This window comes from Dryobates pubescens, chromosome 8, assembly GCF_014839835.1.
Source record: "Dryobates pubescens isolate bDryPub1 chromosome 8, bDryPub1.pri, whole genome shotgun sequence".
Lineage (NCBI taxonomy): Eukaryota > Metazoa > Chordata > Aves > Piciformes > Picidae > Dryobates > Dryobates pubescens.
The window spans coordinates 14,974,598-14,996,405 of record NC_071619.1 but is presented as its reverse complement, the minus strand read 5'-3'; the positions used below and the strand labels follow the sequence as shown (position 1 = coordinate 14,996,405).

The 21,808-nt window shown below is 37.8% G+C and overlaps 1 protein-coding gene across 2 annotated transcripts in view; it reads left to right on the top strand.

The window, feature by feature from the left end:
- The window catches only part of MYOF (myoferlin), a 67,541-nt gene that overhangs the window by 6,417 nt on the left and 39,316 nt on the right, over positions 1 to 21,808 (top strand). For both annotated transcript variants that reach the window (XM_054163258.1, XM_054163259.1), the window contains exons 3-16: positions 262 to 353; positions 9,228 to 9,336; positions 10,593 to 10,677; positions 12,340 to 12,500; positions 13,491 to 13,619; positions 15,397 to 15,459; positions 15,572 to 15,622; positions 17,113 to 17,143; positions 17,519 to 17,634; positions 18,250 to 18,376; positions 19,577 to 19,680; positions 21,177 to 21,245; positions 21,366 to 21,409; positions 21,659 to 21,741. In XM_054163258.1, coding sequence (XP_054019233.1) covers positions 262 to 353; positions 9,228 to 9,336; positions 10,593 to 10,677; positions 12,340 to 12,500; positions 13,491 to 13,619; positions 15,397 to 15,459; positions 15,572 to 15,622; positions 17,113 to 17,143; positions 17,519 to 17,634; positions 18,250 to 18,376; positions 19,577 to 19,680; positions 21,177 to 21,245; positions 21,366 to 21,409; positions 21,659 to 21,741 — 1,264 coding nt within the window. The remainder of the gene's footprint in view (positions 1 to 261; positions 354 to 9,227; positions 9,337 to 10,592; positions 10,678 to 12,339; positions 12,501 to 13,490; positions 13,620 to 15,396; positions 15,460 to 15,571; positions 15,623 to 17,112; positions 17,144 to 17,518; positions 17,635 to 18,249; positions 18,377 to 19,576; positions 19,681 to 21,176; positions 21,246 to 21,365; positions 21,410 to 21,658; positions 21,742 to 21,808) is intronic.

Sequence of the window (21,808 nt, the reverse complement as noted above, 5' to 3'; positions counted from 1 at the left end):
TAGTATGAGGAAGTGGAACTGCAAAAGAGGTTATGGCTCAGTATTAAGCAATTCAGTTCTTCTGTTATTTGTACTAGCAAATCAAGAATGTGCTCCAAGCATGTTCCTAGCTTTTTAGCTTTGCTTTTGCAAATGTGAGTTGGCCTGCTCTGCCTCTCAAAATTATTTCTGAATATTTTTTTTCGTATAGACTACTCTGCTGTTGATTAATCTATACATAACTTGTCATTATAATTTGGTGTTGCTCCATGTTTTGTTTAGATTCTTGAATTCGACTTGAAGGGAATTGCTCTGGATAATTCATCTTCTCTGACAATTATTGTGAAGGATTTTGAAACAATTGGACAAAACAAGTATGTTTCCTCCCCCCCTTTTCTTCCCTAAGATGTCTCTAAACCATCTTTTAAAATCTTCCCAAGAGGCTACATTTTACATCAGGTATTCAATCCTTACCTAGGAAGAGGGGAAGCCTATGTTCAATTTCCTATCTTGTCTTGAGGAATTGAGGTTTTAGGCTCATCTCCTGGGAGACTGACTTAGTCATCAGGATAAATATGTTGGATAAAGTACAAAGCCTTTTTTGGGAATGGAATCTGACTTTCTATTATTTTTAGTGTCCTGCCTAGCAGCTGGTGTACTCTTCCTGGCCCAATGAATTGTGAATTCTCTGGCCAGTCGTTATAAAGCTTGAAGTTGAAAAGAAAAGTAACATCCCCAAGGCCAGCATGCAGAATTCTTTTTTTGATATCAAATGCCAGGGTAAATTCTCTTCCACAGACTAGGGAAATTAATCTGTCTCTAATTGTTGTTGGAGTGTTACAAGCTTCAGGCTCATTGTATATATGGAAGACTGGCCATGCTGTTGGTACCTTCTTTCCTGTTTATATTTTGAAAGTGTTATTTAAAAATGGATAGAAGAATTTTCTTCTTCAGTGGTGGTTTTTGTTTGTTTGGGTTTTGTTTGTTTTTATGTGGGTGTGTGGTTTGGGTTTTGTTTGGTTTGGGTTTTGTTTGAGTGTTTTAAGAAAATATGTAGTTTGATATTAAGACAAATTGAGTAACCTCAGCAGAATAAGAATATTTATATCTAGCTTCCTGTTCCTTAGAGTACTCAAGACATAAACATGGAGTAGGATGCCACTGCGAATTTCCTTTGCTGACATTCATTTCTTGGAAAGGAATGTCAGAGGCTCCTGCTATGAGTAAAGGATTCAGAATTTAGGTCTCCAGCAGACAGAAATACCCATTTTCATGATGTCCCCAAAGTGCAGGCTTTTAGCCTTCCTGCACCATGTCTGTTTTGGCTAGTGCTTGTAATGCATATCAATAGGCTTGAAATGTATTCTAGAAGTCTAAACTTCTACCAGTCTGTTAGGCACAACCTCTACATACCTAAAATTGGGTTCTGCATTTTTCAGGTGTCTAAAAATCAAGTATCATGGGATCTGAGGCTGCAGATATTTGTGTATGGTCCCTTTTTTTTTTTTCTTTGTATTTTTCAAACTTTTTAGAATAAGACTGGATTTGAGCCTGTAAAATACATTGATAGGGTCTTTTGGCTGTGGTCATTGTAAAAAATCGTTGCTGTGAAAAACTAAAATGATATATATGGGAACACCAGAATTCAGTTAACTCATGTTCTATTAAAAAGAATAATATATAAACTTTAGTAAAACTGGAGGGTACTTTTTGTCTTTCTGAGCTTTTGTGGCATTTGAGCTTTAATATTAGAATTTGAGGTGTACTGGACACCTTAAAGCAATGCATGCAGATCATTTTAATGAAGATGATGTAAATTCCCAGTTGAAATTATTTGCAGCCTCTTATGTCCTGCATGCTATTTGTCTTATGACTTGTCAAACACAAATAAGGCTGGTCCCTAAAGTCAATTGCAGGAAAGGGTAAGGTCTTGGGTGGTGGCAGGCTAATCAGAAAGCTTTCTTTCAGTTAATCTACAGCAAGAACGGTGTGTATTATTTTGTCTTGAAACATGTTTGTACTAAAAGCTCTGTCAAAGTCTAGGAATTCTTTCTTAACAGGCATAAAATGATAAAGCTTCATCGATGTGTTTTATCTTCAATTAATCCATAGCTGTTAAGGTCTTCTATCTTTACTTAAATCATAGGAATTTTGTCTAAAAATGTAAATAAATACCTTTGGACAAGCATCACTCACAGATTATTTTTTTTTTCAATCTGTGCAGAAAAAAAAAACCCAGCTTATCCAAAAGGAGATGCTGGTTCCCTGCTTCAGTGTATAAAGTCCTAGATTTGAAACAAGGATCCATTTCTCTGCTGCACTGTTTTGCCAACTAGTGTTGCTATTTTGAGAGGGAATAAGATATCCCACCATCCATCTTTTTTTTTTTTTTTTTCCCTGGCAAATTTGGATTTTTCTGACACTGAACTATGTTTACATGAAGGTTAATTGATGCTGGTCCACTTCCATGGTTAGCTTTTCTTTAGTACTTTGTGCCTTCTCCCAGTACGCGAATTCACGTTTTTACAATACTCCAAACAGCTCTGTTAAAATCACTGTGAGTCAAGCCAATGCCCTCAGATCTCTCATTCTTCAGATTCCTGGGAGTCAATAAAGCAAGAATATAGTGCATGCCTCTGACTTCAGGGAAATCACAGAACTTGATATAGGAAAGCTTGGCAGTTGTCAGAAGTTTGTAGGGGATTTTCTATCAGGCAAAAAGGTACTTATCTAAAGTCCCTAAAATGCTTCCCTCTGTAAGGTTTTCATTTTTTCAAATTATATTTGTAAATATCATCTAGATTCGTATTTGTACTGTTCAACTCCCAGCTTGTGCAGAGGCCTGTTTGTTTTGCTTGGGTTTATGCACTGGAAGTTGTCTACTACTTATTCTGTGTACACTTTGGAAAAGTGACTTCCCTGTATGGAACTGGTCGTACTACTGAGAGCTATTGCTATTACAGTAACAGTTTAAAAGTAGAGGGTAAGCAAAGTATTAATTTTTACATGTAAATCTGATGTGCTTAACTGATCTGAAGTCTTTCAGAGGTAAAGGCCTATTATTTCAGAAACCCAGTGTTTGCAGTGTGCTTTTGATATTAGTAATGAGTAGACCCATTAACTTGGGAGGTGTATGTGGTGTTTAAATTAAGTGGAATTTGAGTCTAACCAATAATCTTTCCTTTAGAGGTTCATGGTTTCATATCTTTAAAAGCTGGATTGAATTGGAGTTTTTTAGGGTTTGAGTGTAGAGTGTACATCTAGGGGACTGTACCACCTGAGAGAGCACTGAGATGAAACTACACCATGTCTTTGACTTTACTTTCTTCTTCAGGAAAACAAGCAGTGGGGATTTCTATTACTATTTTCAAGGTAGAGGCGACTTCTGGTCAAATATTATGCCACAGTTCTTGCTACAGTGTAGTCTAGAAGCAGAACCATGTGTTTCTCAACCCCCACTTGCTCTGGCTGCTCACTGGCTAGCTCCAAGCCAGTACACATTCTGTTATGCCTTGCATTGTTCTGGAATAGTTGACTAGTTCTGGGAACCTGGCCTGTTGCTGCATGTAAGAAGTGGCTACAGAACCCATACTCCCCGTTAAAACAAGGCAGCAGAAGGTTGCAGTGTAACCCATGATTTGTTACAGCTCCTAGAAACTTACATAGCTACTCATCCAGTCCATTCTTATAGTGATGTAGGAGAAGGCACAGGGTGGATGTTATCCTCTTTTTAGACTGTGCCAAAACTCTTAACTCATTGCTTTGGCATGTATCTGTAAATCAAATCTCAAAGAACATTAAACATTATTTTTTTCCTGGACATAGAATTTACTGCCTCATATATAGGATCGCTACACTTTTTCAGATGAGTTTGAGTGATCTTCATGGTAAAAAGACAGTCTTTGGGAAAGATAAGTAAAGCAAACCAGACTGACATGTACACAAAAAAAATCATCATAGGAATAAGCCAGAGAGGACTCGTATGGTTCATGCTTAGCTAGAATTTCCAGCCTAAAGATGTTTGAAAAGACAACACATCTGTTTTCTATTATGTCTGATGTTGTGAATAGAACAAATTCAAACTCTCAGAGCACTAATCTTTATGCAGTTTGGAGGCAAAAAAACCCCCCCAAAAACTTAGTAAATCAGGTGTCCCTGTGAAGTTAAGAGGGAAAAAAATGTTAACAGGAAAGTACAGTCCTATTTGAATGAAGCGATTTTCATTCTTTTAAAAAGAGATTTGGAATTAGGTTTCCTCACGTTCCCCACATAGTTAGTAACCTAGCAACACAGAGGAAAAACAGATTGGGCACACCCTTTTCTCCAGCAGAAAAATGTGGCCACTGATGAACAGTGCAGCAAATTATTTAATCGTGCTTATGTACTTTCCATAGTTAAATGATTCTAGATAGTCTGAATCCTCCTACACATGATCCTTTTTTATGGATTCTTTTCCACGTCAGCAGGCCTGAGCATAGTTGCAGGTTTTCCTTGCATGCACTGCATGCAAGGTTCAGCTTGGCTGCAATTCAATTTTAGGGGTTTCTGCCAGGTACAAAGTAGTGTCTGTGCTTCGGTTCATGTTTAAAGTTTGTTCTTACAAAGAGTACTATCAAATCACTAAAGAAGATAAAAATGGTTTTGCTCTTAATAGAAACTTTAAAACAGCATGAAGGTGGGTGTAATGTGCACTGTTATGTACACTGAGGAAGATAGGTTGAGTGCAGTAATTGTAACTGCAGTATGGGGTCCAGTCTGATGAGGAGACTAATAAATGCAAACCTCTGCCAAAATGAACTCTTAAAAATAGGTATTTAAATCCTTAACTCTCACTGGATTAGAATCAGAGGGCTTCCAGTAAAAGTAGTATGCAAGCAGCTGGAGGATGTGATACAGTAAAGAATTTATTATAAATAGCTACCTTCAAACAGAGAAGTAGCAATAAAATGGTTGGTAGTGTGAGCTAGCGTTTCCTGATCCAGGCATGGGTGTGAAGTTTCACTTCTCTTGGTTATTTGAGCAGCTAACAGGAAGTGCTAACCACAGCAGTAACGGATTAATTAGCTTTGGCACAAATCCAAGACTGTGTTTAGTAGTTGGTCACCAGTAGTTCACTGATTTCAGCTGGTAAACCAAGCACTTCCTTTTGATTAATGGAGGGAAAAGTATCACAGGCCTAGTAATGATAGGGCACATTCAAAGAGGTTTAAAATCTGCTTCTAAATGTGTGGATTTCACCTTTATCTTTGGTGCCTTATTCGGTGGTGGATCAGAATGTTTAAACTGCCTGTGTCAGGACAGGGATGTTTTGCTTTATTTCTGTAGAGCTGGAAAGGTTTAAAGAGACCTGGCTGACTGGGTGCTATACATACATAAGTCTTTGGGATGGCCAAAAAGGTACTTAAGCAGAGTTAAGAAGCAATACTCATTTGCTGTCTACTGCCAAAACAGCTGATGAACAGAATGTCAGGGTGTATTGAGTTATTCTGAAAGCTGAAAATATCCTACTTGATGCTATCAAGAAGCCAGTGTGATCTGGAATTAAATGGGCAAATGTCTGCCTAGGCAAGAGAAAGAAAGCTGAAATAGCACTGCCAAAGACCAATGTCCTTTGATGATGAATAGGTGACGGAAAGTCTTTTGACCTGTGTGGGAAGGAAAGGACTCCTTGTCCTCTTGAAAGTCATGACTTTTGAGGGAGATAGCATGCAATCCTGACTAAGGTAAAAAGTCTTCAGAGGAACACTGCAACTTCACAGTATTCATGCAGAGAACTGGGGGTCCAGTTACATGATAGGACTACAGTAGCAGACCTTGCAGCAAAGCATTAAACAGCAATGAGCTGTTAATGGGTGTGGTGTTACAGCAACAGCTATTGCTATCTGATCTTACCCAACTTAGGCCAAAGATTAGAGACTTAAGAGAAGCATCTCTGGAAGAAAACTTTTTCCAAGACCTGTACAAGTGGCGAAGATGAGACCTGGTGATGTGCTTGAGACATTCCTTGTTAGTTTTGAAAACATTACTTCAGGTATAGCTATGTGATCAAAACCAGGCTGGACATGGTCCTGGGCAACGTGTTGTAGATGACTCTGCTTGAGCAGAGGGGTTAGACTAAATGATCTTGAGTGGTTCCTTCCTACCACATCAGTTCTGTGGCTCTAAGAGAGGGATGAAACAGGCCAAATCAAGTGAACAGGACCATTTGGGGGAAGGCAAAAGACTAGCTGCCTAGTGCTTAGAATTTATCTAAAGCTTAGAAGTAGGCTAAGATAGTTTATAGGCTGAATATTAAATTCTCACTCTTGCTAGAGTGGAAAAGAACTGAAGACTAAAGAAGCCCAAGCTGTTAAGGGAGGAGGGAACAAAGGACTTGAGGGGCAACTTAGTAGCAAGCAAGTAGTCTATGTAACAGACACCCTCTTAATTCTTCTGAAGGTAATCAGAATTTAAAAAACAATTACCATGTATTCAAATGTCTTCATAGTTTCTGCACAGGACAGGTGAGGATTTGGAAATAGAAATTTACACTGGGAAATTTCAAAAGCACTACTGTTGAACAGTTTATCATGAGTAATGTCTCCTGATAGGGTGTGGTTGCTGAAACACTCAAATGGATGATTTGAGACTGGATGACTTCTGAACTTCTTTCTGATGTTAATGTAAATCACTCCAGCTCATATCAAATCAAAATCACAAGTCTACAATGTTTTTCTACAAATGTACATAGCAATTTTTCTTCTTTTTTTTTTTTTTTTTTTTTTTAAATTTGTCTGGAATTAAATTTGGCCTAGCTGGTTTTGGGTAGTCTTCCTGTGTTTCTTCTTTCTGTGAGACCTCAAATTATGTATGTTGCTCTCTGTTATTCTCAAATGAGAAGGCTTAGTCTCTGCTGAAGGATTTGGGGAAAAGAATACTTGGAATTGAAAGTTTTTATTGATTAGTTTTGAATTACAGGAAAAAGTGAAGAGAATTTGTTTCCTTTCAGTATACATCTGTTTAAAGGAAATTCAAGCATTTTTTCCTTCCAAATGTAGGAATGATTTCCCATTTACTTATATTATACTTGCTTTCAAAGCTATTACTGTGTTACAAGGCTATGTAATAAAGAGAAAAAATGCATTAAGCTACCCAGTATTTTTCTCTGCTTTGAGATTTGCAGTCATTATGGAATTAATTCTTTCTGATTTTCTTTAACTTGAATGGTATCAGGGGCTGTCTGTGTGACACCTGGTCTTTACATAGAAAAGTTTGGTCAGATGCCCAGGGAGATATTCTCTTTGGTGTGTATTGTCAGACTTGCTTGATTTCCATTTAACACCAATTTTTGGAGCATTAAAACCACAAGGTAAGAAAATGATGCCTCTTGCTGTATAGGAGAGCAACTGCTGATGTTTCCTGAGCTAAGGAAACATTCCTGTTTAGTGACCATATTTGCCACATCTGATCACAAGCAATGTCAAATAATACTACAGCTGGATGCATAAATAAGGCCACAGCTTGTGTATCTCATGTTCCAAGTCTAGGTTTGTCTTGTTAGATGCAATTTTGATTCTGTAACATGAGAAAACGCTTCTTAAGCTCCCTAAAGTTGAGAAATGTGTTGATTCAGTGTGTCAGCTGATGTCCAGCTCTGTCTAACAATTTGTGAAAATTTTACATGTGCCTAATCTAATGCTCTCTGAAACAACTAGATGCATTTCCATCCTTTTTGAAAGGAGACAGGCTCAAGACCACAATGCAGAATCCAGGTGTTTGTTCAGTGAGAAAAGGCAGGCATCAGACCAGAGGTGGAAGGCTTGGGTAGTAAGTCAAAATTATCAAAAAGATGACTGGGATTTGGAGGAGCGAGATGAACTGGGAGAGCAGAGTTGGCTGAGGAGGTGACAGCACTAAATTCTAATAGGTCATTAAAAAAGAAAGTGTAGTTAGTTTGTGTGCTCAGCTGAACAAAAAAGTTGTAATGTGCAATACCTCAAATGTGTATTTACAGGAAAATAATCTTTTATACTCACCTTTCCTAAGTTACTTTGCTAAGGTAAAGTATACTCTAATGACATAGAACCTGAGGGTAGCTATAATAATGCACTTGCTCCATGTCAAAAAACGCCCTTACTTCCTTAGCTTCTCCTTATAAGACCACTGTAATCCATTTAAAGGGACCTCAGTTAAGTTCTCTGTGTACAGATCTTTTTTCCACTTTGGCAGCAAAGCTGGTATTTTGTTTGTCAAACCTGCTCTTTGTGATACTTACAGGGTGGAATTATCTTGGGTTTTTTTCATGGGGAAAAAAAAATCTCAGTTATTCCAGTAATCTACTTCAGTATAGGAGTAAACTATTACTGCATACTATGGGAATAAAATACAGTGCCAGGTATCACGAGACTGTTAGAAACTTTGCCTGAAAGAAGTTTCTCAGCTTAAAAGTGCATGCAGTTTTCACTTGTTTTTTGAAGACGATACAGCCCAAAAGTAGGCAGAAGTAGCACAGGAGGGTTTAACACATAATGTCAGATCTCTTGGGAAACTCCCTTTATTAGGCCTATCAAGAGCCATATTAAACATTCTGAGAATTTAGAGGCAAGGAGGCAATGTATACCAAAATGTACAGTATAGGCAAGAAGATGAATTTTGTGAAGCCTCTAGTAGACTCATTGACTGCATTTGTTCTGTTTAATTGTATTAATTACCGAGATGTGTGCATGTCTTTTTGTCTCTGTGTAGTAAAACAGCTGTGGTATGTAGCTTTTATACCTTATTTCTCATCTGAGTGCTTGCAGAGCTATGCAGGGAAATAAAGTATTACATCTGGTAGTCTCTCAGTTGTAATTCCATCGCTGAAACAAGTGAAATGGCTGTTGAAAGTTATACAGAAGATTATTTTCAAAAATAGACATAAAGTTTATTAGACAGTTAACCTCTTTTAGGTTAAAGCTGTGTCTTAAATGAAGAACACCAGCATATAGAATCACAGAACATTGGAGATTGGAAGGGACCTCCAGAGATCGAGTCCAAGGCCCCTGCCAAAGCAGGATCACCTAGGGTAGAAAACATATAAGTGAAGTGAAACAGAAAATATAAGTTCATGGTACACGATCGTTAGATAACATTTGCAGTGATCTTTTTTGGTCTTGGGTTTTCAAGTCATGGCTAGAGTTACTTGGTTGACTAACAGGCACCTGCAAAAGGCAACAAACCTCTGTGTGATGTATACTTGCATTCTGATAATACTTTTTGCTTCATTTCAGATTAATTGGCAGTGCCTCCGTAGCACTGAAGGATCTTGTAGGTAACCAAAGCAGGTCTTTTCCCTTCAAACTAATACCTCTGCTGAATGAAAGAGGACAAGAAACTGGAGTGAGTAGCTTACATTTCCTATTTTGCTGTAGTCTTCACCAAAACGTTGTAACAACTGGGCTAGTAGTGAAAGAAAAATATTTTCAAGTTATTTTTACTTTATGAATTAAATGCTTGGAATTCATAGCAAAAGCTCCAGACAGAGGAAGTTTATAACAAGATCTAATTGTGTCTATACCATCTGAGTTTGTTTAATAGCTTTGTAAGTTTGATCAATTGTTTTCTGTGTATGTTTTAATTTATATATATGTGTGTTATAAATATTATGGGATCCAGGGTATGCATGGAAATCAGCCTTATGTTGAAAAAGAGCATTTTCCTCGGCACCAGATGGGCTTCCCATATGTGGTTATTTTTGCTGTATTCTTTCTAATATCCACCTGTGTCACAGCACTGATTCTAGAAAGCACATAGTCATGTACACTGTCACTGACAGCTCAGTTAAGAAAGTTGCAGAGGAATTTTCTTCACTTGCTTTAGCATGTGTTTAAATTTAACAGTTATTAACTGCTTAACTTAGTTATTAATTAAATAGTTTCAAGAACTGGGACTTTTCAGTATTTGTACAGTCTAGCTGTTCAGGCATTTCATATTGCCTTATAGTTAATAAGAGGCTTTAAGGGTAATTTTAGTATCTCATCAGCTGTAGTTTAATATCATGGTTAGTTGGTCACAGGGTTGGGCTTTTTATGCTGACTCCTCGTGTTACTGTGGCAACTAGGAATACCGCTGATTTGTTCAATATTCCAAAACCACAGCCAAGCACAAGCAAGATAATTCTATAATTAGAATGGAAAATGACATCATGTTTTTCTTTCAGGAAAAAGCAACTAGAAGAGCCAGATAGGACCTATTACTTATGGCTAAGATTTGTTATGTTGTTGATCAGATAGTGTTATTTCTCAGTGCCTTTGTTTTTCCATCTGTAGATTTAGAATGTCACCTAGCCTGCCATGCATATTGTGGAACTAAGTAAATTGTAGAACATTTTGTACACTTGTGTTATGACAGATTTTTTCTAAATATAAACACAGTGATTTCTTTAATTAGATGTTATTTCAGAGCCTATATCACGAGCTGCAAGTTGTGTAATCTTTGTTTGTATGTGTGTATACCTTAATAACAATTTATTAATTTACCAGTAGCTGAAATTTTATTGTAAACTGTGCTGTGACTACAGATAGTTAACTGTTCAGCTTTAAATCAACTGTTGTCAATATTGTGTGCTACATAAAGACTCATGTATTTCTCTATAGGCAACAATTGATTTGGTAGTAGGGTATGAGCCACCAGCTGGACCTGCAAATCCAAATGATCCAGGAGGGACCAGTATCCAAGAAGGTATTTCAATCTTTTCTCAGAACACTATTTCAAAAGGTCCTGGAAATATTTAAGGTAAACCAAGAAAGTGATACAGCAGCATTGTTCATCAGAAAAAAATGTGACCAGAAGCAAACATGTTAAGACTGCCAGATAGTGATGATTCAGAACTACAGGGAGGAAGAAAATTGGCATTTCCTGACACAAAATGGTTTTCAATGTCGTTTTCTCTAGTATAATCATGTTACAAAAGAATGGTGTTGCTTAAAAGCTTTTCAGAATGGCTTTTGTTTAGAAAATGAAGGGGGTTGAATGGTTAAAGAAATGACAGCTTTACTCTACTGCTAAGGCTAACCAGATCACATTTTTGGAAAAGTATATTCCAGCCTTGTGAAAAGATTTTCTTAAATCATTAAACCGTAGAATAAAGAAGTTTTGAAAGACATGGTTTGCTGAGTGGTTTTGAGATCCTCTGGGTTTCCAGGCTCTTAACTGTGATGTAACAAGTTTTTGCATTTGACAGACAAATAATTACCTTAATAATCCAGACTTTGTGCAGAAAAAGGTAAATGTAGTAAAAGTTATATTTTGGAGCAGAAATAAATCAGTTTGACCATTATATGCTGATAGATAATGTAAGAGGGAAAAAGTTGGAAGGAGGAGTCTTCTGGGGGTAAATTTTGATTCATTGATTTTTATTTCACTGAGGGGTGGTCTTGGGAAGTGGAAGGATAAGTACTGCAAATACAAAAGCTTTGTGTTTAACTACTGCACTATGAAATAGTTGAATAGAAATGTGGGTTTGAAGGCTTTAAAAGCAAACTGACTTAGATTAAATTATTTTCATAGTGTTTTTAAAAATGGCTTGAATTACAGCATAATACAGGTAAAATAAAACATGACAGCTTTTTTATCTAGCATCCAGCAGTCACATGAGAAGTATTTCAGTGCAAATTATCAAACACACCTCAGTTAGTTATTGTAAATACCTATTTCCCATGAAATGAAATCACCTTCCCAGCTGAGATTCATTACGCACACTCACTGAGCTGGAGCAATCAGTTACATGGACCCATCCAGGCAGATGGATTTTGAAAGATGTTAGGGAGGTGGGGTGTTCTGCTTATGAAATACATGGTATGGGAATCTCTGTGTTTTTCTCCCTTACAAGGGTCATTGCAGGTTTCGTTGTGCAAAGCAATCCTCAGGCTGTGTTGGCAAACTAATTCAGAAAGTTAGCAAACATTCTGTTAATGCCAACCATCAGAGACACAGCTTGTTCTGCTATTAGATTTTGACATAGTTACTGTCCTTCAGTTAAGAAAAGAAGCTGGAATCACAAGGAAGTGACACGCTTGTGGTCTGAATATTTATGGATCCTGTTTTGCAGTCATGTGGTGATGATTGCAGCTGAATTGTACTTTCCTAAAACTTCGATTAGTTGGTTCCAGAAAGCGTATGGAAATGTGTTAGATGCTCTGCATCCTGAAGAGGGACAGATCTACAGTTAGTTTGATTGGGATAGAAATTTGTTATTAGGCAGGATAAAATTACTAGCTTTCTAAAGGAGCTGGAAGCATGTGGTTAGCAAAAAAAAAAAGTGCTGAAATGAGTTAACAGTATAATTTTAATGGGTGCCTTCAATATGTGCTTATTAACTGCGCTGTTTTCTTACTATATGAGATGGAGAAGATGATGGAGCTTATGAGGATGGCTTGGATGGTCCAGTTGGTGGTATCACACCAACAGTTCCAAGTGGCACAAAGGAAGCTCAGCTAGCTAAACGCATCACCAAAGGGAAGAAAACACGGAGGATCCTTTCTAACAAACCACAAGATTTCCAGGTAGTAGATTTATTAAATGATACATGTCCTTTTTTCTGCCTGGCATGACATTGCACCTTTCACACAACCTGGCATAATTTCGTGTCAGATTGTGTAGAGACAATTAGCTTCTTCATTTGAAAGCCTGTATTTCAAAACTATTCTTCAACTTTGCCTGTTACGGATATGTCCAGTTTTGCATAGTTCTGGTTGAAATCTAGATGAACCTTATTTATATAGCTTTGTAGATTTCAAACTACAATAGCAGTTTTAAAAATAAGTAGTATATTACATGAAATCATCACAGTATCACCAAGGTTGGAAGAGATCTCAAAGATCATCAAGTCCAACCTATCACCCAAGACCTCATGATTAGACCATAGCACCGAGTGCCACGTCCAATCCCTTCTTGAACACATCCAGGGATGGTGACTGCACCACCTCCCTGGGCAGCCCATTCCAATGACGAATGACTCTCTGTGAAGAACTTTCTCCTCACCTCAAGCCTAAACTTCCCCTGGTGCAGCTTGAGACTGTGTCCCCTTGTTCTGGTGCTGGTTGCCTGGGAGAAGAGACCAACCCCTTCCTGGCTACAACCATCTTTCAGGTAGTTGTAGAGAGCAATGAGGTCTCCCCTGAGCCTCCTCTTCTCCAGGCTAAACAACCCCAGCTCCCTCAGCCTCTCCTTGTAGGGCTTGTGCTCAAGGCCTCTCCCCAGCCTCGTTGCCCTTCTCTGGACACGCTCAAGCATCTTAAACTGAGGGGCCCAGAACTGGACACGGTACTCAAGGTGTGGCCTAACCAACTTGTCATGTAAAATTTGAGTAAAACTATACTTGCTGTCATCATTAAGTTTGAAAAGTCTGTCCACTGCTTATCTGCCAGCTACTTCAGGTGTTGTCTGAGGTTTTTTTGGTGGTCTAGTAAGAAATTGTCACCAGGATGATAGCTAATATATGAAATTAATTAGTGCAAATACTTGAAATTTTTTTCCTATTTTTCTTTTTTAAGATTCGTGTTAGAGTCATTGAAGGTCGTCAGTTGCCGGGAAATAACATAAAACCGGTAGTGAAAGTTCATGTTTGCGGTCAGACACACCGAACAAGAATCAAAAGAGGAAACAACCCGTATTTTGATGAAGTAAGTGATGTAGTAACACTGTTGATGTTATCAAATGCAGAAAAATAGTTACTGCAGCTTTTGGTATGCTCAGTGAATAAGAATTTGCTAATATTTAAGGGTATAGTTACGACTGATACGTGTTTTACGGTTCCCAGTCCCTTTCTTCATGTATTCACATCACTAAACACATCTCTATTGCTGGCAGTCTTAGAAGATAAGGCTATCTAGAAGGAAGTCAAGCTTCAGATGAGATCTATGAAACATGTTCTTTGATACAGTTGGCCATGTTACATAATAACGGCTTTGAATAGTTGTGTGCAGGTTATAAATTCACAGAAAACAAAATTGTAGGCATCTGTGGTGTGTGCAGATGAGCTTTCAGTGCAGTGCTTTGAGTCAATAAAATTGCCACACAGAATCTGGGAATGTCATTACCTTGCTATCCATGATTTGTAAAAGCACAACTGGATTGCTTTGTCCAGACAGGGATCTGTGTATTAAACATGCTAAAATACAGAAGAGAATCAAAAGCCATATAAAAGAAAGAGGCATAGTCCCATGTCTGGAAGGCATTGTTGCAAACATTAAGTTTAACAGAGATAATGCTGAGGGATAACTCTCATTATGTGAACACATGTGGAAAATTCAAGGCTTTTGGAATCCAGTGGCAAGTGTGTTTGACATGTCTAGGCAGAACCAAGCAAACTATAAAAATTTGAGAGTTGAACTAAGCTGTAGGTAGCAGTCAAAATTTGTGAGGCAGTGGCAAAAATCAGGGAAAGGAGAAAGCCAGTGGCACCTTGTATTGAATCAATTCCTAGCCAGTGTTAGTCTCCAGACTAGGCTAAAAATGGAGTAGGAGTAGCTATGTCTATGTACCCTTCTCTTTTGTTGGATAAAGTACTGACCAGAGTGTGGCTGGACTCAAAGACCTAACTTAGTGAGGCATATACTATTAATAAAACAAAAAAGCTAATAAGTAGTCTATTTATCTTCGTGCTGACAAACTATCAGATTTATTCCTGTGGCCTTGAATTTCAAATGTGCAAAACATCCAACACAAAAAGGAAGTCTACAGAGAGTGGAAGCATGGACAGGTATCTTGAGAGGAACACAGAGAAGTTGTCTGAGTAGCCAGAGACCAGGGCAGGAAAGCTAAGGATTCAAACTGAAGGATTAAACATTAGGAAGAAATCTTATACCATGGTGAGGCACTGGAACATACTGCTCAGAGAAGTTCTGGAGGCTCCAACCCTGGAACTGTTCAAGGCCAGGTAGGATGGGGCCTTGAGCGACCTGGCCTACTAGGTGGTGTACTTGCCCATAGCTGGGGGATTTAACTAGATGACCTTTAAGGTCCTTTCCAACCCAAAACATTCTGTGATTACAATCACTATAACCACTAGGCCTTTTTGACAGCTAAAAAAGAGATAGCTAGATGACATTGAATGTCTTGGAACATGAACAACCTTTATCATTCCCAAAGTTTTTCCCTTGAGGAAAATGTGAAATGCAGAGCAAGGAGCAAAAGCAGTGCTATTTCTACTGTGTTCATTCAAATGGAAGATGTGACTGTCTTTTGTCTAATTTGTACTACATTTATTTCCTAAATTTAGCTTTTTATTCTGCACTAAAATTCCATATAATGTGTTCAGCAAGGAGGCAGGGTAAAAATACAGTAGCAGGTATGCTTCAGAAACCTCTTAAAAGAATGTTCTTGCATTTTCTGTTCAAAGAATTATTTGGTTGCCATTTGAAGACAGTTTATTGGTTTTTGGTTTTTTTACCTTAACAGATTTTTTTCTACAATGTCAACATGACTCCTTTAGAACTGCTTGATGAAACAGTTAGCATTCGGGTAAGAAAAAATAGTGCATGTTCAAAAGGCTGTTGGATGCATATAGTATTTTATGGCCATTTCACTGTAATGTTTTGGAATATTCCTGTTCCATGCCTGTCTGTCATTTTAGGTGTATGACTCTCACTCTCTACGAGCAGACTGTCTAATGGGAGAATTTAAGGTGTGTATGAAGCAACTTTCTTATCTTGACTAAATTAAATAAAATCAAATAAAATTTTTAAATACTTGTTTTAAATGTTTACATTTATACTACCTTAGTGTCAAGACAGAGAATTACCCAGTAATGTCTTGCTTATTGTGCTAGAGACCATTTGCTCAGAACACTAGTATAGTTTCCTTATTTGAGTATAAAATTATTGTTAAAGAATGTTGTAGGTTTTAGGTAGATTTGGGTTTTTGCCTCAGAATGTATTGTGGTGACTATTTGATATGAGGTAGGGTCTGAAGAGGTAAATTTATTAGGTAGCTGATAGGCAGAACAGTGATATGTGTGGTGGCATAAAGATACACGTTCTCAAGTGATGTGGAAAGGTGTTCCTTTGGTCAGAAGTTTAAGTCAAAAAGATGTTGGAAAATTCTCTTAGTTAAAGTAATCTCTGTAGTTCTGATGACATTAGTGAGATTGTTTGTATTTGTTAAAATAAATATTGGGAGCAAACCTGTGGCAATTGATGCTGTTCCTAAAGCAGTACAAAGAACTCACATGACAGCTTCTGGGATCCTCTATTATAACATTTCCAGTGTGAACGTTTTCTGTATTTGCTGTTTGCTTATTTTGTGCTGCACAAATTCAGCAAGCCTCTAGACTAGCTTTTCACAAAAATATGTAAGTGTGGAAGAGTGCACTTTTCTAAATTATGCTGCTTCTGTTACAGGGTTGGTTGGTTTTGCTTCTCTCTGCTTATCATCTTTGTAATTTCTAGTGATTCAGACAGTGAGTGATATATTGCTTTGTGGAGGGCTGATCATTCACTAAGCATGTGACAGCATGTCATTTCAGCTATGTTCTGTTCCTGCAGGCACACATTCCAGGAGAAAACCCCAAGGGTAATTCTCTTTAGAAAATCATCCTCTCACTTTACCTGAAAGGAGTGCTAGCCCTAATTACCATAAACAAACATACCTCCCTGAACCTGTTTGAAATCTGATACAATGAATACAGTTGTGCTAGATGTAAACGGGAAAATTCCTCATCATCTTCATAAAATAAAAAGGACATTATTCATTTAAAAGCAAGCTTCATTTCTGGAACTAGAGGATGAGATATTGAGCAAGAAATAGAAAAAAAGAGTTCTGAAAAGCTTGTCTGAACATAAAGTAAGATGGAGCATAGAGAATTCAAGAAGCAGTAAGCTAGCCTTATCTTCTTTCTCTGATAACTGGAAAAGCCAGGGGTTTGATGAAAGGACAAAGTAACTACAGCTGTTAATTCTGGTTTTCTTGCATTTTCTTCTTGCCTGCTGTATCTATTCGAAATCCAGGCTTTTTCAGTGTAAGGTATTTTCTTTTTCTCCTCCCAAAAGTAAACTTTGTTTTGTTTGTAACAAGAGAACAATGTAGTAGTAGTGCTGAAAAATTTGAGAGGAGTTGCCCTAGCATTTTTCTGTTTTGCTGTTCCTTGGAAATCAGTGTCTTTGTTCTTTATTTCAGATTGACATTGGCTATGTTTATGATGAGCCTGGTAAGCAACAGTTACTTTGAAGCTTCTTTTCTAGCTTGAAACTTGAAGTTGAAACATTTTATGAAATTTCTAAAGTCAAAGAAAGTTGATAGAAAGTTATTTGAGATTGCTGCTCTAAGTACTAACTTGAAAAATAATCCAGCAGTATCTAGCTCCTTTCAGTGGTTTTGAGGTGAAGTTGGATATCAGTTTCGGTATGAAAAGCCTAAAAAGTGAAAAATAATGTAGAAATTTGTTAATTCTGTCCCTGAATTAGTGTGCCACAACATTTTGATGCCACTAGATTTAGGGTTGGGTTTGTTTTGGGTTGATTTTATGATTTCTGCCATTTTGTAATGGATATTACTGGGATGTGTGGTCCTTGTTTTATTTTAGGCCATGCAGTCATGAGAAAATGGCTTTTGCTGAGTAATCCTGAAGATACAAATTCAGGAGCTAAAGGCTATATGAAAGTCAGCATGTTTGTCCTGGGAACTGGAGATGAGCCCCCAGTAAGTTTCACTTACATGTTTTTCTTCCCCTCTCTACTCCGTGGATATTTATTCAAGCCCCTCCCAGTATTTTAACATGCACTTTAATTCACTCTGTGAGCAGTATTTCAAAGTAAAACAATATTTACAAGTTGTTTCAAGGGCATTCACTACTACTAAGTGCCAAACTCAGAGCTTATTTTGTTATTCTGTCTAATTAAGCAACCTCTGGACCAGCTCTGAGTGTATTGATTTACAGATTTGTAGAATGGTTTGGGTGAGAGTTGTTTGCCTTTTCTATTTGCAGTAAGATGTCTTACCACAATATTTGTCTTGAAATGAATATGAAAATTGCATGAAGTTGGTGTTGTACAAATGCCAACATTATTTTACAAGTTTGATTATAATGGGTTCCTGCAATTGAGTACTTCAGAGACAGTAATGTCAGTAAAATAGTTTAGAATTAATTTTTGTGAAGAATTGTGGCATTATAAGGAATCTCATTCTTTATAATGAAACTGACAACAGCCTTCTGTCTGAAGAGTATTGTGGGTACCTGTTTAACAAATCACCTTAATTCTGTACATTATGCTTTTTCCTCTACCCGATACTATGTATCACTCTATTTCCCAACAGGTTGAAAAAAGGGAAAGGGACAATGAAAGTGATGATGTGGAGAGCAATCTGTTATTACCTGCTGGAACTGCACTTCGATGGGTCACTTTCCTTCTCAAAATTTACAGAGCTGAGGACATTCCACAAAGTACATAGCTTCTTACCATTAGAAATACTTGTGTTAACTTTCCAGAAACATTCCTTGAACATAAAGCATCTTGAGTGTTTTACATTTTCATTTTAGCCAATAATTCTGTGGTTGCTTAAGTGGCCCATTTCATGTCCCTTTGTAATACTCTATTTAATTCTTGTGAAGGGTAATTTAATGTGTTCAATTAGTAGTGTTCATCTGTTGCTGAGTAGGCCACCCAGCTTCTAGTAGTGGGAAATGGTCACTTTCATTAGTGCTTCTCCAGCTGCAGAAATTACATGCATATAATTAACATTCAAGTACAGATGATCTGACAAGTTGGATGTTTGTGTATGCCTAGCCCAAGTATACCATGCATGTGTCAGTGTTGTGTTGGATCCCAATCCCTGCCAGTTCTTGAGAACTTACCAGACAGCTGGTTGCCTGCAGTCCTCTTTTCTAAGGCTTCTTAGATCCTAGTAGATAAGTAGTCATGCTGATGGCGTCCTGCACCTTCCTCTTCCCAGCAATTTATTAGTTCTTATAGGAGCTGGTTTGCAGGGGTGAAAAGGCCACAGGACTGCTGAAATCAGTCAGCTTGCTGTTGTAATGGGTAAGGCTGGCTGTATTGCCAATAACCTGCTCCTGAGTGGTCAGAGGAAATAAGTATCTAAGAACTGATTGTATCTCAGAAAGCTGCTTGGAGTTTGTGGGTTTTAAGTTGAACACCATAAAGCTTTAATAAATGTCCTTGGAGCGCCTGGGACTTAGTAAGCACTTTGACCTTAATTTGTGTAGTGAGGTTTTACTTATCAACCCCATATTGCTGAGAAGGCCATTTCTCTCATCATATGCTATTTGTGTTTTCTCATAGCTTTTTTTTATCCCTTCTTAGCATAATTTCTCACCTATGACAACAAATATCCATAGGTACATGCATAACATTTTTAAAATACAGCTGTGTCTCTAAATTCAGAAGCACATGAACACTCTTTATGATGTTTCAAAAAACCCTTCTATTCTTGCAATTGCTCCTAAGCCTAAATCCTTGATTTTTACCAGCAACACTATTCAGCATTTATTTCTCAAATTAGATTTTAACCTACCTAGATAGCTGTAAGCTGGTTGATTTTGGTGGGATTACTATGGACAATTTACTATTTAGGCTGAATATATAAATAAGCATAAACTTTAATTTCTTCTTTGACACTTCTCCAGTGGATGATGCTTTTGCACAGACTGTGAAGGAGATATTTGGAGGAGAAGCAGACAAGAAAAACCTGGTAGATCCATTTGTAGAAGTTTCTTTTGCTGGGAAAAAGGTAATGTAGTAAATACCTGAATCTTTGCATTCCTATAATAGTTTGCATGCCGGTATAAATGCTTAAATTTACTAAAATAATGGAAATATAAAAGCATTAACCCTAAACTTTACTTCATAAAACAAGGGCAAACTACAAGGTACAAGAGAATGAGTGTAAAGCTGTTGGCTAGTAAATAGAATGTATGACTAAATGCTGGGAACTGATGGATGCCAAACTGCTTGCCTACTGGTTGTTCCAATTGTTGGTTTGTTGGTTTATTTTTCACCTTACTTTGTATGTTAATAATGTATTCTGGTGCCCCCACCTTAAGAAGAATATTGAACTGCTGGAGCAGGTCCAGAGGAGGGCTAAGAAGGTGATCGTAGGGCTGGAGCACACAGCATCACACAGTATCACAGTAACTAAGGTTGGAAGAGACCCCAAGGATCATCAAGTCCAACCTGTTCCAACAGACCTCACAACTAGATCATAGCACCAAGTGCCACGTCCAATCTCCCCTTGAACACCTCCAGGGACGGCGACTCCACCACCTCCCTGGGCAGCCCGTTCCAATGACGAATGACTCGCTCAGTGAAGAACTTTTTCCTCACCTCGAGTCTAAACCTCCCCTGACACAACTTGAGACTGTGTCCCCTTGTTCTGGTGCTGGTTGCCTGGGAGCACATTCCCTGTGGGGACACTGTGAGAGAGCTAGGGCTGTTCAGGGTGAAGAAGGGAAGGGTCCAGGGAGACCTTTTAGTGGCCTTCCAGTAAGGGTGTGAGACACTGGAACAGGTTGCCCAGGGAGGTCATGGATGCCCCCTCTCTGGAAATGTTCGAGGCCAGGTTGGACAAGGCCTTTAGCACCCTTGTCTAGTAGAAAGTGTCCCTGCCTATGACAGGGTGTTGGAACTAGATGGTCTTTAAGATCGCTTCCAACCCAAGACAGTCTATAAATCTATGAATATATTTTCCTCAGAATACCTAATTAGAGATGCAGTACAACTGCACAATCTACATTCCTTGCTAGCCAGTCTTTTTTTCCTTAAGAGGAAAGATGTCAGCCCTTTATTATGTTAGTCAGGTCACCACGCCATTAATGTAGAGAATATTCAGAAGACATGATTAGCAAATAATATTGGCTCTGTCATAGAATATGTTCTTCATCTACCCTAAAATCTGCATAAAGCAAGCTGGAATCAAGTCAGTCTGTAGTCTCAGTTTGTGATAGAAGTGATCAGTGTTGTGTGGAAGCACATTGAAGTGTAGCTAATGGAAATAACAAGCTTTTTTCCTGTGGGGTAACTCCAGTCTTTGATTTAAACATTGCATATATGCAGACTGGTTTAGCAGTATTTACCAATTGGAGACTAATGGCTTATTGCAGCGTAAACCACTCAGGAATTATCATTGCCCCGATCATACCAAACTGAGTGTGGTATGTCCTATATTGTAGGTCATGTATACTTTTTTGTCTGTTTCATCTCAGGCATGCTGTATTTCATTTTTTACAGGTTTGCACAAATATAATTGAGAAAAATGCTAATCCAGAGTGGAATCAAATGATTTACCTTCAAATCAAGGTCAGGGTTTTTATCTTGTTTCTATAGAAAACAGACATCCTTTTGGAACTTAGGGCATTAACATTACAGAGGTGAAATATATAATGGGTTATTTTATATTGCCTTTTTTTTTTTTTTCAGTTTCCCTCAATGTGTGAGAAAATAAAACTTGCAGTTGTTGACTGGTGAGTTTGTACTTTTAATCAAAGTAGTAGATGAGGTAAAATCTATTAAATGAAGAAAAGTCAAGTTCATGATACAGCTCACTATTGTGACTAGCCATTACCATCTGTGTTAATGATACTAAAGCATTCCAGTTGATGTGAAGTGTGTGTACACCATCTTTGAGTGTGTTTAAGGCACTGGTAGCTTGTTTGTCTGTAGGATGACCTGCATTGTAGTTAAATATAATCTTTCTGGGTTTCTTTTTGTAGGGATCGTCTAACAAAAAATGATGTAGTAGGAACAACATATTTAAGTCTTTCAAAAATTGCTTCTTCTGGAGGAGAAATTGAAGGTAATTGCTGGAGCAGTATGTAATTTAGTGTATTTTCATGTGTTATAAGGAATAGTCTATTTTTTTG